This window comes from Sorex fumeus, unplaced genomic scaffold, assembly GCF_029834395.1.
Source record: "Sorex fumeus unplaced genomic scaffold, SorFum_2.1 ptg000034l, whole genome shotgun sequence".
NCBI lineage: Eukaryota > Metazoa > Chordata > Mammalia > Eulipotyphla > Soricidae > Sorex > Sorex fumeus.
This window is the reverse complement of record NW_026606091.1, coordinates 43884325-43902220: the sequence shown is the minus strand read 5'-3', so window position 1 is coordinate 43902220 and position 17896 is coordinate 43884325. Positions and strand designations below refer to the sequence as shown.

The window sequence follows — 17896 nt, the reverse complement described above, 5'->3', positions numbered from 1 at the left end:
GATGAATGCAATCTTTCTATGTCTAGCCCTTTCTTTCTGAGTCATTTCGCTTCAGAAAATGATTTTTAAAGTTTCCTTTTGAACTAGTCATTTTGAATCCACTGATTTTTTTTTTTTTTTTGTTAAAGTCATTTATCTTTTTTTGCAGGGTGGGGATGGGAGAGGGGCCCACCCCTGCTGGTGCTCAGGGGTTAATCCTGGATCTTCACTCAGGAATTACCCCGGTGGTATTCAGGGATCACAAGGGGTACAAGCGCCCTGCCCACTATACTATCTTTCCAGCTCCTGAGTCAATCATCTTTGCATTGATTCCCTATAGAATATTTGTAGCAGCCTAAACCTGGAAACAGCCTAAATGTCTGATGTCAGGGCAACTGATCAATGAATTTTGGTGTAATTGTGTAAATGCTACACACTAATTTTTATTTTTTATTCTCATTTAAAAAATTTGATGGGAGTAGTATGATTTACAGCACTGTTAGTGATACTTCTATGGATTCATCATCCCAACACTGCACCCCTCACCAGACAAGCACCATATCCCCTGCATTCTCTTTCTAGCCCCTCAACTAAATCAGTTATTAAAAACTGTATGATTTGTGCTGCTAGCAGAACACAAAATCCTTTGGTGATGGAATGATTTTCCACCACTCCTTCCAGAAAAGCTTCATTTCCTTACTTCTGAAGTGGGTATGACAACATCAGCCTAGAAGAATTTATACAAGATTTTGTGGTGATAATGCCTGTGGAGTTGCTTTCATATTGTTGAAATGCTGCTTCTCCCTTCTCCATGCTTTTTCCCCTCCCATAATTCATAATTCCTCTACAGAACCATTTGTAAGGTTTACATGATCTTGGACATACCACTCTTTGTCTTTAAGGACCAATTTCATAGTCTTTATAATCATGGGCCAGCATTAGATAGTTTTTAAAGCTGTGGTGGTTAAACAGAACTTCTAAAAGTTCTCACATGACATTTAGTTTCCAAAGGAAAGTGCATTTGAAGTCTTTCTTTCCGACTGCATTTATTCTGACTTGATCACAGGAATGCTGACTGCCCGATGGTGATTTTTGTAGTTGAGTGAACATTGGATTTCCTGGGGCGGGGAGTGGGGGGCGTGGGATTCGACAAGACCAGACAACATTTTCATTCAAATTGGCTTCATTCTCAGTCAGGTTTTCCTTAGGACCATGTTTTTTAAAAAATGTTCTCTTTTTGAAGAATCCCCAAATCACTTATTGTATCATTTTTCCTTGAAGACAAGATGAAAAGAGGAAAAGATCTTGGAGTTAATAGTACCCAAATGTTGCCATTGAGCCTGGCTTGGAATCCAGCCACGGCCAAATCAAGCCCTAGGGATTTGTTTGTTGCTCAGTTGTCATTTCTCTTGGGGGTGCAGTGTTTTTATACAGTTCAAGACTCAAGTTCTGGAGAGCAGTAACAGCCAGACTGTCACCTGTGTGTGAAGGGATTAAAAGTCCTTGTGTGTGTCCAGCCTATAGGACTGTATCTGTCACTATGTGGGTATTTAATAAGATCTGGCTGAATCTAATTGACTGCTTCCCACACTGATATTTTCACAGCAATGAAAACACATTGCAAACTGGGGCAGAATAATAGCACAGTGGGAAGGGCACTTTGCCTTGCAGGCAGCCCACCTGGGTATGATCCTTGTCATTCCGTATGGTCCCCCAAACACTGCCAGCAGTAATTCCTATGTGCGGAGCCAGGAGTAACCCCTGAGTATCACTGGGTATGACCAAAAAAAATTGAAAACTGTTCCAAACCTATTTCAAAACTTACTACGGATTAGGAGCTACTGTTTGATTTTTCCTTAGACCTCTGCATTCCACCCCTTAATGTGGTTTTTTTCCCCACTTTTTAAAAAAGTAGCAGGAGCCTATGGTAATTAAGAGTGCAGCTGGGTGGTGAGCGACAGTGTCCTCCTTCATGGCCCCTCTGCGCCGTGGGACCAGTTGGAATCACAGATGAGAAGTCACTCTACCTTGGGGGGCCTTAGATGCTCCCCAGGGCCACCCACTGTCACCTGGGATCACAGGAACATTCCTCTTTTTTTTTTTCTTAACTAATTGATGAAGATGCTTTGTGATTTCTACTTCAGATTTTTTTTTCTTTTGGTTTGTTTTTGTGGCCATACCTGGCTGTGCTCGGGGCTCACTCCTGGCTCTGTGATCAGGGCTCACTTCTGGCTCTGTGGTCAGGGATCACTCCTGGCAGGACTCTGGGGTCCATACAGGGTGCTGAGGATTGAACCCAGGTTGACCGGTGCAAGACAGATACCGTACGTGCAGTACTATCACTCTGGCCCCTTTGCTTGTCATTTTTAAAGTGTTTGTGAAGTGCTGAGTCTTAAAAATCGTATTATTCGTTGTCTCCTATCACCCCTCACCCCCCAACCCCCGCATCTGCAGCTTCATAGTACAGCCACTCAACTGGCAACTGATCTGTTAAAATACCAGGCTGACCATGCGGTTCTGAAAGCATTAAAACTTACTGGAGTAGAAGGAAATTTAGATGGCTTGGCCGAATATGCCTGCAAGCTCTCTGAACAGAAAGAGCAACTTGTTGAGGTGGGTGTGAAATTTTCTCATAAATGAACCTGACTTAGAGAGTGTTGTACTATCATCCAGAAACTTGGTTTGTTTTTAATTTCCGCGCCCTACCTGGCATTGCTCAGGGACTGTCACTGGCTCAGTGTTAGGGATTGTGCTCGGTGGTGCTCAGAGGATGAGGTGATGTCAAGGATAGAGCCTGGGTCTCTTGCATGCAAGTTTGCACTCCAGTACATTGAGCTGTTTCTCCAGCTTTCATCAGGAAATATTAACACAAATTTTTTTTGGTTTCTTTTTGAGTCACCCCTGGCAGTGCTCAGGGGTTACTCTTGCTCTGCACGCAGTAATTACTCCTGACAGTGCTCGGGGGACCATATGGGATCCCGGGGATAGGATCTGGGTTGGCCACCTACGAGGCAGACACCCTACCTGCTGTAATATCCCTGTGGCCCCTTTAACACTAACTCTTTTTTTTTTCTTTTTGCATCACACCTGGCGATGCACAGGGTTTACTCCTGACTCTGCACTCAGGAATTACTCCTGGCAGTGCTCGAGGAACCATATGGGATACTGGAAATAGAACCCAGGTCGGCCATGTGCAAGGCAAATAAATGCCTTACCCACTGTGCTGTCACTCCAGCCCTTTAACACTAACTCTTGATCAATGTAAATGAACACTTACTCTCTTTCCTTTGGAATATTATTTTACATATTTATTTAGGGTTTGGTGGGGTGGGGGAACCACACCCGTGTTACCCAGGGGCTACTCCTGGCTCTGTGCTTAGGATCGCTCCCTGGTGGTCGGCGGACCATGTGGTCCCAGGGATTTATCATGAGACTCCTGTATCAAAGCACATTCTTTGTCCTGCTGAGCTGTCTCCCTGGCAATAGGGAGTATTCTTTTCTCTTTCTCATTCTTTCTTTTGAAGATAGCTTTTCTTGAAACTTAATTAAAAAAATGTGAGGGGGGAAGAGTGTGATCCAGAGAGAACACAGTGCAGAAACAGGCAAGCAGAGAAACAGAGAGACGAGCCAGCGAGATGCGTGATGACGGGAGAAGATGGGCTGGCAGAGCGAGATGAGACTATTCTTCAAATGTCTGTGGATGCACACGCCAGGTGTGACACAAAAAATAGAGATGATATGGATTGGTTTTTTGAAGTTTTTGTTTCATTGCATTTTGGTTTTGTTTAGTCTTAATTTTGTTTTCGGACTGCATCCAGCTGTGCTCAAGGCTTACTCTTGGCTCAGTGCTCAGGGATCACTCCCTGATGATACCCAGGGGACCATCTGCAGTGCTGGAGTGCATACTGGAGTTGGATGCATCTAAGACAAGCTCCGTAACCCCTGTACCATCTCTGTGACCTTATTATTATTTTAACACAAGAGAAGCGGGCACATCACCTTTATTTTATTTTATTTTTATTTTTTTCGGGGGGTCACACCTGGTGAAGCACAGAGGTTACTCCTGGTTCTGCACTCAGGAATTACCCCTGGCGGTGCTCAGGGGACCATATGGGAAGCTGGGAATCGAACCCGGGTCAGCTGCATGCAAGGCAAACGCCCTACCTGCTGTGCTATTGCTCCAGCCCCTGTGACCTTACTTATTTTTAAAAAATAATTTCATTGGCATTGCAGTGTATACATATTTAAGGTATACAACATAATGATTTTTACATATATTTAATTGTGTAGCAATTACCACATTATGTTAACATCTTCCATCTTATTTAGTTGAGGAAATCTTTTTCTTTCTAATGAGAACTTTTAAGACCTAATTTATTTTTATTATTTTTTGCTTTTTGGGTCACACCCAGCAATGCTCTGGAGTTACTCCTGGCTCTGCACTCAGGAATTACTCCTGGTAGTGCTTGGGGGACCATATGGGATGCCAGGAATTGAACTCAGGTCATCTGCGTGCAAGGCAAACACCCTACCTGCTGTACTATTGTTCTGACCCCAGGACCTAATTTCTTAACTTCCAAAAAGGCAAAATGTTTGTCATGTTTTACAATAATGCTCAAGAACTTAGTTTTCTCATGACTGGAGTTTTGTGCCTTATGACCCCTTCCCTCAATCCCCCCATTTCTCAGTACTGTTAATTTTTAAACCAAATATTATGACTAAAGGCAAGACTGCTGACTATAGGAATCCTGCAGAAAATCTTAGTAAATGGTTTATTTTCTTCTGTACTGTTCTAAGTCTCCCTATTAGAGTATATTACATCAGTATTGCCTAATCCAGTCTTAAGACCATTTCTTGACTTGAAGGGATGTGCTTGTTGATGGGGAGTATAGTCTTGAGTAACTGTGATGGAGTTTAGCTCACCTGATTGATATATTTTTATTTATTTTTTATTAGTGAAACACCATGAGGTACAGTTGTAGACTTACAAATTTTTGTGCTTGGGTTTCAATTATACAATGATCAAATACCCATCCCTCCACCAGTTCCCATTTTCCACCACCATGGATCCCAGTATCCCTCCCACCCCCATCCTCCAATCCCACCCTGCCTCTGTGGCAGGGCATTCCCTTTTGTTTTCTTTCTCCTTTTGGGTGTTGTGGTCTGTGAAAGAGGCATTGAGTGGCAATCATGTTCGGTCCATAGTCTACTTTCAACACGCATCTCCCATTCTGGGAGGATCGTCCAAACACCCTTTATTTGGTGCTCCCTTCTCTATCTGAGCTGCCCTTTCCCCTAGAATGCCCGGCTGGCCTCTAAGCCGTGGACTCACTGATATATTTTTTAAATTTTTTTTTTATTACTTTTGAAGTCCTCACAGTGCTTGGGGTCGGGGAGTCACCCATGCCAACCAAGTACCAAACTCAGGGTGTCACGCGTGCAGAGCATGTACACTAACTCTTTGAGCATCCCTTTTAGCTCTCGCTCAGTAATATTTCAGCCCCAGATCTTGGAAAAAGTCATTGCTGCTTTAATGACAATTGTTTTCCGTCTGTTTTTGGTGGTGGAGTTTGGGTGGGGGCCGGGAGAGGGTGAGGCACACCTTCTGTGCTTAGGACTTACTCCTGGTACTGTGCTCCGGGATCACTCCTGGCGAGGCTCGGGGCATGTGTGGTACCAGGGATTGAACCCAGGTTGGCCATGTGCAAGGCAAGTGCTTTTCCACTGTACTGTCTCCTGGACACGCCAACAGTAGTTTTCAACCACCAGCCCACGGCGCAATATCAGGCTGCAGGTGTGAAAAAGGTTGAAAACGTTTAGGTTTAGCTCTGAGATGCTGGGCAAGTTTGTTCTCTAAGCAAAGTTTCTTCACCCATAAACTGTGTGGGCAATACTAGTTCAGATCAAAGATTGCTCTGGGACTGATAATCTGTGCCCACCTTGCCATACTCAGACAGGAAGGAGAAACCGTGTGCTGTGTTATTTCTAGAGAATCTGTTGGTAACCAATATAGTAGTAGAGTAACCTTCTCAGTAGTATACTCACTTGATGTGTTTTGATTGAACAAATTAGATTTAATTTAGTAACAACATTCTAGTAAGATTTTTACATGAAGCTTTATTTTCCATCCAAGCTTTATATATCCATCATTGGTAATACTGTATATGGGCCAGGGAGATGGCTTGAAGTGCTGGAAGGAATGCCTAACATACGAACACCTTGAGTTTAGACCCTGGTACCACACGTTCCTCTGAACTCGGCCAGGTGCAGCTCGAACATTGCCTGCGAGGTCCTCCCTTCCCCCAGATAATATTGTGTGCTGTGAAGAAGTTTACGCAAGTGAAACTGTAGGATTGTTTTCTCACAGACCTGTCGGTTGTTGTGGCACGTGTCTGGAACAGAGCCTCTTGAGATCACCTCGTTACACGCAGAGGAGACATTTCAGGTGACTGGACAGCAGGTAAGGCCAATGGCAGATTGTTAGGCCGCGTCATAACAAATTCAGTGAAAGGAAGATGTAAACAGTTGTGCATACCTAGAGGTAAGAGCTGTTAAAATAAACAAGGGTCCTGACATTTTCCTGACTACTGCTCTCCCCGCACATTGCTGACTCAGCCATCTCACTTTTATCTTTCCTTTACAATGTTAGATGCCATCCAGGGCCCAGTTGAACCCTTGGCACACAGCTCCCGGCTGAAAGGGCAGCTAGCCTGTAGTTGGGTGCCAAGCTGTGGCTCACTTTCTCTGAAGCTGCCCGCTGCTTGTCCAACCCCCTGCCTGCAGGACTGTGGCCCCCCAGGAGGAGCGCCTAGTTCTGATTCCGAAGGTAGCATGACTCTGACCATATCTGGCTTTTGGTATTTATGTCTCTCTGACATTTTCAAAACCGGTCCCCGCTCCCTTCCGTTTGTTGTGGAGTCTCACGCACATGTGTGGTTTGGGTTCCTGCTGCCCTCACATACATGCTTACTGTGTTTGCACACGTGCCTGCCAGGGTCCTAGCTTTACCTGTGCTGCTCATGTACCTTTCCGGTTATAGGACTCCCCGAGGGCACACACTTGATTTTGGTGCCCCCCCTGAGGATTGCTCCGGACCTTGCACACACTTGATCGTGGTGTGCCAGAGATCACACATGTTTCTATGCACTGGGGATTCAAAACAATAATGTGGTGGGGATTGTGCTTGACGCATGTGGGATGATACTGAGGACCAAACTCTGAGCTGCCTTGTGCTTCCTAGGCAGGCACTTTATTGCTGAACTAGCCCTAGAACCCTCCCCTTCCCCCCCCATCCCCCTCCCCCCCCCCCCCCCCCCCCCCCCGCCCAGAGCCATCTTCTGAAAGCTCTTCAGTGACTTGTTCAGAAGAAAGTTCAGTGCTTGCTGTTGATGTTTCTCCATCACATGGCCATGGCAACCTTCCTTTCTTTCCAGGTCAATCCAGTGATACTGGGCTATCGGCTGTTCCTCAAACATGTCAGAAATGCCCCCCTTTCAAAGAGCATTTCCATGTCTCTCCCTCTTTCTTCAGTTGTTGACTGGCATGTTACCTTGTCTGGTGACCACCCAACTCAGCCTCCACCTACCCCCCTCCACCTGTCTCCTCCTTGGTTTTTAGAATATTTATGCCCTCAGTTGCTGAAGCCTGTGAAGTGGACAGAACCCACCAATGCCTCTGAATTGGAGGCGAAAGGGGAAGAAAGCTATAATGCACTTACCAAAACGGAACTCCAAATTTCTGTTCCTGGATCTTTGTGTGTTCTATTGAGTGAGAAGTCAGTACATTTCAGCCAAATTTTTGCTGAAAAAAATTTTTTTTTAATTTATTTATTGAATCACCGTGAGAACAGTTACAAAGCTTTTAGGTTTAAGTCTCCATCATACAATGATCAAACACCCATCCCTTCACCAGTGCATATCTTCCACCACCAAGAGAACCCCAATATATCCCCCATCCCAACCTTCCCCAGTGAGGCAGATGATTTCCACCTAACTAACACACACACTCTCTCCCTCTCTCTCTCTCTCTCTCTCTCTCTCTCTCTCTCCTTTGATTACATTCATTATTTCAACAAAAGATGCACCATTATTATTTAGAATTCCCCCCCAACAATCAAACCTGTTGAAAAGGCATCGTGAAATAATTTGTTTTCTATTGCTGGTTACAAAGACCATGTGATTTTGGATTTCTGATATTTTACCAATTAAGTCTGGAGGAATTTCTGCCAAAAGCCGCATAGAGATTGGTTTGTGTGCCTCTGGGGCCATGGCCGTGCCGGAGAGCCACTTGTTGGGGGCAACTCTTGGTCTTGGCGGGGCAAGAAGGACGTGCTGGTTCCACTCCTCATTCCATGAGGCCGCAGTTGCCCCATCACCGCCAGCTCATACCTGGCGGTCCAATAAGCTCTGAGGTGGCAGCCACCATGCCGCGGGGGCAGTGGGTAGAGGCTGAAGAGACAGACACCCTTTCCCTCCCAGGGGCGGGGGAGGGGGCACGGCTCTGTAGCTTAATCTATAGTCCATTCACATTTCAGCCAGAAGCTGCTGACTTCCGAATTAGATCTGTGTGCCTCTGGGGCCATGGCCGTGCTGGAGAGCTGCTCATCGGGGGCATCAAGTGGTCTCGGCGCGGCCTGGCTGAAAAATTTGACTGATGGACTTCATCAACTAAACAAAACTTCCTGAAGTTTCCAGATATGCAAGAATACTGATACTACTAGGCTACCATCATTACCAGAACTGCTACCACTGTCACTACTAATACCACTACTATTACTACCACAACCGCTATCATTTTTATTGCCACCATATTTCTGCTACTTCTAATTCTATTATTACTGCTACCTGCCTATCTAGCTCTACTGTCATAATTTCTCCTGCTACTCTTACTATGCCACTGGTACTACTACCAACTTTGCCAACAATATAATCACTAGTACTATCATTGCCAATACTTGCTTTACTACTACAACTACTACTAGGACTACTACTACTACTACTACTATTGCTACTGTTACTGCTAGCTCACCGTGACTACTACAGACAACTCTTTTTTTTTAAAATTTTTTAATAGTGAGACATCATGAGGTACAGTTGCATACTTACACATTTTTGTGCTTGGGTTTCACTTATACAATGATCAAACACCCATCCCTCCACCGGTGCCCATTTCCCACCACCTCGGATCCCAGTATCCCTCCCACACCCCATCCCCCCCATCCCACCCTGTCTCTGTGGCAGGGCATTCCCCTCTGTTCTCTCTCTCCTTTTGGGTGTTGTGGTTTGCAAAAGAAACATTGAGTGGCAATCATGTTTGGTCTATAGTCTACTTTCAGCATGCTTCTCCCATCCTGGGGGGATCCTCCCAACACCTTTATTTGGTGTTCCCCTCTTTATCTGAGCTCCCTTTTCCCCTAGTATGTGGGACAACTCTTTCTTAAGCATAGCTCTCAGTTATACTGTGGAGTAATTCTGTTGAAATAGTTTTTCTTGCCTGAGGATAAATGCTTCCTGAATAGAGTTTTGTGTATAACAAAACATACTATGTAAAGCCTACTATTTATCTGGCTATAAAATTATAAGAAATAATGAGTGTGGTTCTACTATGTATCGCCACATTGCCCAACAGAGCACTAATGCATGGGAGTTACTGCACTGTTACTTTCTGAGTTGAGGTGAACACTGGTTTGCTCTCCAGTGTGATTCTGCAGGCTAATGCTTTGAACTTTACCTCTGTGTTTTGAAGATAATTTCGGCTGCTGAGACATTGACGTTGCATCCATCTAGTAAAATTGCTAAAGAAAACTTAGATGTATTTTGTGAAGCTTGGGAATCTCAAATCAATGACATGTCAACACTTCTAAGAGAAATCAATGATGTGTTTCAAGGAAGACGAGGTGAGAAACTGTTCATATACTGAAATATGTGACATCTGTAATGTAATTCTGTTAGTGTTTTCGTGTCAAACTTCCAAATACATAACAAATTATCTTGTAATACCGCAATGAAGTTATATTTATAGTAAATTATCTTCCACACATGCAAAAAGAAAATTACTATTTGTTCTTATTTAGTTACCGAGGAGTAAAATTTGCTATATAGCAGTCTAATAGATTTCTTTGGATTAATGTTAACTTTCCAGTTTCCTTATTGAAATTGTCCTTTTCATATTTCTTCTAAATTATGTTTAGTCTTTAATGTAAGAGCCTCTTTTATAGTAGTCATTCTGATTTAATTTTATTAACTTCATACTGAAATGAATGTAGTTATTTCATTTTTGAATTGCTTTCCTTCCACTTAAATGGAATCTTTCCTTGATGACCACATAATCTTGGACTATTTCCTGTGGTGGGTAAGTTCATTGGGATTTCTGAAACATGTAGAATAGCACCATAGAATGCACAGGAAGGCATCGTTTTGTCTCTTTATTTTAATGTCAACTGGCAGTTTTGTTTATTTCTCATTGTACTGTGTTGTCTTATCATTTGTTTTTGTGTTTTTTTCTAATTTTTCCTTTGAATGGCTTCTATTTATCGGCATCAAGCATGCTTTTTTTTTAGTGATGTCATTTAAATTCGCAATAACATTAAATTACATTTTATTTTTATTGGATATGAACATTTAAGCATTTTATATTTGTAAAACATTTAGGATAAATGCTTACTGGTTAAGAAAATCTGGGATATCGAATCATTTAAATCTTAGTAAATATTTACTATGTTACTACATTGAAAGGTTTCTGTGATAGTGAGTCTGAACAATATATCATTTTCTTTTGCTATGTTCAGTCATGTGGATTTTGATACACAGCAGGTTTTATATATTAACAGGTAAAATCAGAGGTTGGGGAGATAGCACAGCAAGTAGGGCACGTGTCTTGCACACAGCTGACCCAGGTTCAATCCCCGGCACCACTATAATCTCCAGAGCCCTGCCAAGGGGTGATTCCAGAACAGAGAGCTAGGCGTAGCCCTGAGCACCACTGAGTGTGGCCCCAAACTCCCCCAAATAAAATGAAAAACAAGAGGTAAAGTCAGAGGAGCAGGAGAGATAAAAAGGCCCTCCCGTTGATCGTCGATTTGCTCGAGCGGGCCCAGTAACGTCTCCATTGGAGACTTTGTTGTTACTGTGTCTGGTAACATATCGAATACTCTCGGTAGCTTGCCGGGCTCTCCGAGAGGGGCGGAGGAATCGAACTCGGGTCGGCCATGTTGGCCGCGTGTAAGGCGAACGCCCTACCGCTGTGCTATCGCTCCGGTACTATCTTTGCATCCTGCCTCTCTGGGTTTGAATCCCTGGCACCATATCGGGTCTCTGGAGCACTCCCAGGGGTCACTTTTGAGCACAGAGCCAGAACTAGCCTTTGAGTATCATGGTTGTGACTTCATAACCTTAAAGAAGATTGTACCATCGGGGCTTGGGTGGTAATGTGCCCAAGTTTCAGATCCCCAATTGCGGAGAGACCGAGTCCACACACGATAATGCAAAAGCAAAGGAACTTTATTAGTAGCCTGAGCCAGTGCTAGCTCGAGCTAGGGTCCAAGTCTCAGCCAATGCAGTAGAGTCTTGACAAGGACCCCGACTCCAAATCACAAGCAGTTTATATAGGGTTCCAGAGTTGAGAAGCAATTTATATACTGGTCTGTTTTTAGCATCGGCCCTATTACAAGGGGGTCAGCAATTAGGCAGTGGTTAGCAATAGTTTCTAAGGAAGGTGCAGTGACCCTTCATGACCGGCCAGACACAACTGCCCAATTCCTTATCTTGGCAAATGACTGAACAGGGAGTTTACCAGAAACTGCAAGTCCTGCTTTGGGGAAACGGAAACTGAGGCCTAACTGAGACTTAACGTTAGCTGCCACTTGTCCTGGCTTCAGTTTCACCCTCACAGTAACACACTGAGAAACAGCACACCTCTGTGCTTTGCATGGCTGGGCTCCTGTTTGGCCCCTGGCAGCACCCGTTCCCCCAGTAATGAGCTGGGAGGTAACCTCTGAGAGGAGCCTCTGAGCACTTCCAGGAATGACCTCCAGAACAAATGATATAAAAGGTAGAGACACATTCATCCACGGTTTATTTATTTATTTATTATTTTAAAATTGAACCATAGTGAGATACACAGTTACAGAGTTCCAACACCCATCCCTTCACCAGTGTGTATTTCCCACCACCAATGTCCCAAGTTTCCTCCACCCCCTCCCCCACGCCTGCCTCTTGTCTCTTTGTCTCTCTGTCTCTGTCTGTCTGTCTGTCTGTCTCTGTCTCTGTCTCTGTCTCTCTCACTCTCCCCCCGACATGCACACACTTTGGGCATTATGGCTTGCAGTACAGATACTAGAAGGTTCTCATTATATCCTTTCACCTAATTTCAACACTCAGATTTTGTCCAGAGTCATCATTTCTAACTATTGTCATACTGGCCTCTTCTCTACCCTAACTTCCCTTTGGCCCACCCAACACTTGTGGCAAGCTTCTAACCATTGACTATTCCTTTTAGTCCTTAATATATATATATATATATAATATATATCTCATATATGGATATATCACTTAATCATTTAATCACTTAATCCCCATTATTCATCGATTTACTCGAGCGGGTGCCAGTAAAGTCTCCATTCATCCTGGTTGTGTGCTAGCGTAGCCCAATGGTATCTGTTCGTTCTAGGAACATGCAGAGCCTCAAACTGATCATTCAGGGTCTTGACGAAGAAGTCTGACCATCTTGTAGGTGGGCGTCCACGTGATCTTTTGATGTCTCGTGGAATCCAGTCGGTAACAGCTCTAGTCCAGCGGTCGTCTTTAAATCTCATTACTTGACCAGCCCATCTGATTTTTGACACCTTGGCAAATGAGACAGTGTCCCTGATTCTTGAGCGCTGAGGAAAGATCAGAACTCCAGATTCTATCTCTCATTTGAGTGAATCGTGATATTCCAAGCATAGCTCTTTCAATTCCTCTTTGAGAGACCCGAATAGCGTTCTCATCCTGTTTTCGTAGGGTCCAGGTCTCTGAGGCATATGTTAATGCAGGAAGAACAGTGGAATCAAAGAGATGTGCTCGTAGCTGGAGGTTCTTTGCCCTTTTAGTTATTTCTTCAACGTTCTTGAAGGCATTCCAAGCCGCTCTCTTCCTCCTGCGCAGCTCGGGTGCCAGGTCATTTGTCATGTTGACTTCTCGACCTAGGTACACATAGCTGTTGCATTCGGAGATGGTCGTTCCGTTGAGAGCGAATGGGGCGTCAGGAACGAGGCTGTTTCTCATACACATTGTCTTCGTAAGATTCAGCTGTAGTCCGACCTTTCCACACTCACGGTCAAAGTCGGCTAGCATTTGTGCCGCTTGGCTAATGTTTGGTGTTATTAGAACAATGTCGTCAGCAAAGTGGAGGTGGTGTAGTTGCCGACCATCTATCTTCACTCCCATTCCTTCCCATTCCAGTCGTCGCATGATGCTCTCGAGGGTGGCACTGAAGAGTTTTGGTGAAATGGATATATAAAATATATAAATATCCTACAAATGAATGCAGTCATTCTTTATCTGTCCCTCTCCTGTCGACTCATTTTACTCAGCGTGATGCTCTCCATGTTCATCCACTTACAAGAATATTTACTGTATTTAAGGAAGAAAGCTGGGGCTGAAGTGAGTAGTGGGTAGAGCGCTTGCCTTGCACGTGGCAAACTCGGGTTTGGTCACTGGCATCTCATATAGTCCCCTGAGTAGCACCAGGAGTCATTTCTGAGTGCAGAGCCAGGAGTAACCCATGAGCATTGCTGGGTGAGCCCCCATCCCACTCCTGGGGAAAAAAAAAATAAAGGTCACTCACATTCTGGAGGAGTTATTTAATTTTCCCTCAGGGCCACACACAGCAGTGCTCAGAAGCTGCTCCTTGCTCGGTGGCTGGGGATCACTCCTAACTATGCAGAGTAGTCGGGTAGTGTCCAGAATTGAACTAGGGCCACATGCAAGCCAAATGTCCTTCCTCTGGTCCATGACCCTGGCTCCCAGAGGAATTGTTGAGGGACTAGTGGCATGGTCTGGGGAGCCTGGATACCTGCATGGCTGGCTGGGGGGCCCAAAGCTTTCTCTAACTCAACTCTTCCAGACAAGCCCTTGCTCTCTCCGTCTCCCCGCCAGTCCTTGAGCACCGTCTTCTAATCGGGAAGTTCTTAGGATGAGGTATCCTGGGAGTTCCTACCAGTGCGCAGAAGCTTTGGGGAACACTAGCTGAAGTCAGTGCATCTGAACTGCGGGTGTGGGGATACCCGACCTGTGCCTGCCCCCTGCCTGTCTCTTCTTCAGGGCCAGCAGGATGGAGTGGCCAAGTGGTCCTCTGTTGTCTGGGATAACAGAACAGCCCGTGTGTATACTGGGGAGCACACTGAGAGGAGCAGCTCTGCAGGCAGAGGCTCTAGCTCGGCCAGCTGGTTTTCCACTTTCTGAGCAGCATTTCGCATGGGTTTCTTGCATCCTCTCCTTCAGGACTGGGTCAGGGCTTGCTTTCCTAAGAGTGCAGGGAAGGGCTGAGGGGTCACTGCCTGGGCTCCTTCCATGGCCCTCTGTCCCCACCCTGTGCTCCTCTTCATGGCCAAGTGCTGGAGTCGTCTTCTTCATATCTTTCTAGCATTTTAATTTTTCAGCATTTTGGTCTGTTTTTTCTCTGTTTAAAGAATTTTTGTTCTTTAAAAAGGGACTTTTAGTTTTCCCCCTGCTCCCTCAAGAAATAGAACTGCCAGACTAACATCCAAGAATAGTCAAGATAAGTGCCAGGAGGTTCACTCCACAGCTTGAAGGCCAGCTGCACATGCTAGGGGAAAGGGCAGCTCAGACAGAGAAGGGAACACCAAGAAAAGGGTGTTGGGAGGATCCTCCCAGGATGGGAGATGCATGCTGAAAGTAGACGTATAGACCGAACATGATTGTCCACTCAATGCCTCTTTTGCAAACCTCAGCAACCAAAAGGAGAGAGAGAACAAAAGAGAAGGCCCTGCCACAGAGGCAGGATGGGATGGGGGGAGGGGAGGGGTGGGAGGGTTACTAGGATCATTGGGGGTGGAGAATGGGCACTAGTGGAGGGATGGGTACTCGATCATTGTATAATTGAAACCCAAGCACAAAAACTTGTAAGGTCAACAACTGTACCTCATGGTGTTTGACTAATAAAAAATAAATTAAAAAAAAAAAGAGATAACAGCCATGTAACCATTACTCTCTGCCTGAGAGTGTGACATGGAGTGGCCTGGGCCCAGGTACCAGGAGCTACTTGGAAAGGCAGATGCAGGTTGGTGCATAGGGGAAGAGGGAGGCCGCTCTCCATAGAGACAGCCGTGTCCATCAGGCCAGCCTGAAGGAATGTGCTTCAGGTCCATTTCCTCTCAGGAGGGTCCTCCATTCCCCCCGGGATGTGAGAGATCATCTCATGTCCAGGGACAGCACTGCACAGGTGGACATCCATTCTAAGCTGAGAAGTGCAGCGGCCACCTCTGCCACTTCCTGAACCTGTGCTTCAAGTCTCATATTCGCCTTAAGGGGACAATCATGACTCAAGTTCCTCATAAGTGGGGGTGTCGGAAATCAGTTGAACTCATGCATATGGAAAGAATATGTTCTCTCCAAATGTCACTTCTGGCAGCAGCAGCAGCATCTTGTCACTGCCTACGGGAAGTGAAATTGCTCACCAGAAAGCCTCGTGTTCAGTTCCGCCTCTGAATCTCCTGCTTTCTGACGTTCGTCTCCCTGTGTCCTTTCCCGTGCCCCCATGGAGGGGTAGGGGACCAGCCTTCCGGTGCCCTAGGAGAAGATCCCTTGCACTGTGCCCAGCAGAAGAGAGCCTGCCCGTGGCATCTCTGTATGAAGGCAGCCCTTGTCTCACCAATGGGGAATACACACCCTCGGAAAGGTGTCTCTTGACACACTAGTGTTCCTTTCTTTTACTCCCCCAGAGACTTTGTTTTCTCCCACTGAAGTTAGCAACTTTGAAAAATATTTGGGGTTGTCCCATAAACCCCAATCCGGGTTCAATCCTTGGCACATCACTTAGTTCCCCAGCACTTCCAGGAGTGATCCCTGAGTACCAAATCAGGTGTAAGCTTTGAGCACAACCAAGTGTGGCGCCCCCCCCCCCCCCAAAATAAGGATTTCCTAATCTTCCTTAGGTTTGGTTAGAAATTCTTCTTTTGTATTCAATGATGGGACAATCCTCTCTTCAGAAACCATCCAAATATGGGCTTAATTGAGATGGGGTCAATTAAGTGGTTTCTTTGTCCTGAACTTTATCATTAAGTTCACGAGAATAGTATTTTTTCTCATAAAGAATGGGTTAGCCCTAATGATGTCCCTACACCATGCCACAGTGTTATTCTTCCTATTCTGTGTGGACAGAACTGCCTGTTAACCTAGCCTTGTACCTGCCTACCTACTGCTTTCCATTCAAAGAATAAGTCCATTCCTCAGATACTGATTTCTCTCGGCTACCGAGAGTATCTCGCCCGCACGGCAAAGCCTGGCAAGCTACCCATGACGTATTGGATATGCCCAACACAGTAACAACAAAGTCTCACGATGGAGACGTTACAGTGTATGTTCAATGCCTATATAATGTTTCAACTGTTACTGAAAATCCTTTATTGTATCCTAGCATCTTAGTCACCTTAGCTGTGCTCTGCATATAGTTAGTCTTGTAACTTGGGGAATTGTCAGATGTTCGCAATTGTCAATAAGACAACCAGTTAGTTAGAGAGAACTTCAGTGTACTCAAAGTAGTCTGAGATCTAAATCATTTTCCCTTCTATTCTAAGAGACTCTGATTTCCCAACAGGTCCTTTTAGGATTGTTTTACTGTTCAAAATTTAATGCTTCTCTTCCTGCCTTTTTTTGGTTTTTTTTTTTTTTTTTTTTGCTTTTTGGGTCATGCCCGGTGATTCTCAGGGGTTACTCCTGGCTCTGCACTCAGGAATTACGCCTGGCGGTGCTCAGGGGACCATATGGGATACTGGGATTCGAACCTGGGTTGGCTGCGTGCAAGGCAAACGCCCTACCCGCTGTGCTATCGCTCCAGCCCCTCTTCCTGCCTTTTTTGGCCTTCATCCAATACTGCTTTTTGATCAAAGCCTCTAGGGAAGCCATAGTCGTTATATTATAAGGAACCACACTGTAGCACTGTCCTCCCGTTGTTCATCGATTTGTTCGAGCGAGCCCCTCCTTGAGGAGGAGCTATGGGTTCAGATTAGAACTTCGTCATATTCTAACTAATAGCCTGTCTATTTCCAGGGGTTAGTTTTTGTTGTTGTTTGTTTGTTTTTGAGCTGTACCTGGCAGTGCTCAGGCCTTACCCCTGGCTCTTTGTTCAGGGTTCACACATGGTAAGGCTCAGGGGGACTATATGTGGTGCCGGGGATTTGAACCTGGGTCAGCCGCGTGCAAGAGAAGCACCTGTCTTGCTGGCCCCATAGTGATTAATTTTATGTAGATGAGGGCCATGGGTTTCCTCCTGATTGATCATGTCATGTAGTACCTCTCAAGGACCAACCTCCCTCCCCCCAAAAAAGTACAAAATCCACCCCCCCCAAAAAAAAAGCCCTAAACTAATTATAAGAACTTCTAGCAGGGATTAGTGTAGTGAATTATTTCCTCTTTGGGCGAAGTGCGATAATGAAGTTTTTGGGTCACACCTGGGGGTGCTCAGGGATCGATGCTGGCAGTGCTTTTAGGGGGAACCATCTGAGATGCCACGGATTGAACCCAGGTTGGCTGCACTCAAGGCAAGCACTCTACTGAGGATACTATTGTTTTCGTCCCCGAAGTTTTCTGTATTTGGGAAATTAGATTTATTTTGTAGAGATGCACAAAAGCTCAAGATACTGAAAATGAGAACTGAATTTCTAATTTTCTTAAGAAATAGCTGTAGTATCCCAAAAGAT

The 17896-nt window shown here is 45.1% G+C and overlaps 1 protein-coding gene across 1 annotated transcript in view; it reads left to right on the top strand.

Annotated features, from left to right (window-relative positions):
• CTNNAL1 (catenin alpha like 1) overlaps positions 1 to 17896 on the top strand; it is a 64417-nt gene that overhangs the window by 37507 nt on the left and 9014 nt on the right. The window contains exons 9-11 of the mRNA XM_056116998.1: positions 2434 to 2592; positions 6347 to 6439; positions 9724 to 9874. Of these exons, the coding sequence (XP_055972973.1) occupies positions 2434 to 2592; positions 6347 to 6439; positions 9724 to 9874 (403 nt within the window). The remainder of the gene's footprint in view (positions 1 to 2433; positions 2593 to 6346; positions 6440 to 9723; positions 9875 to 17896) is intronic.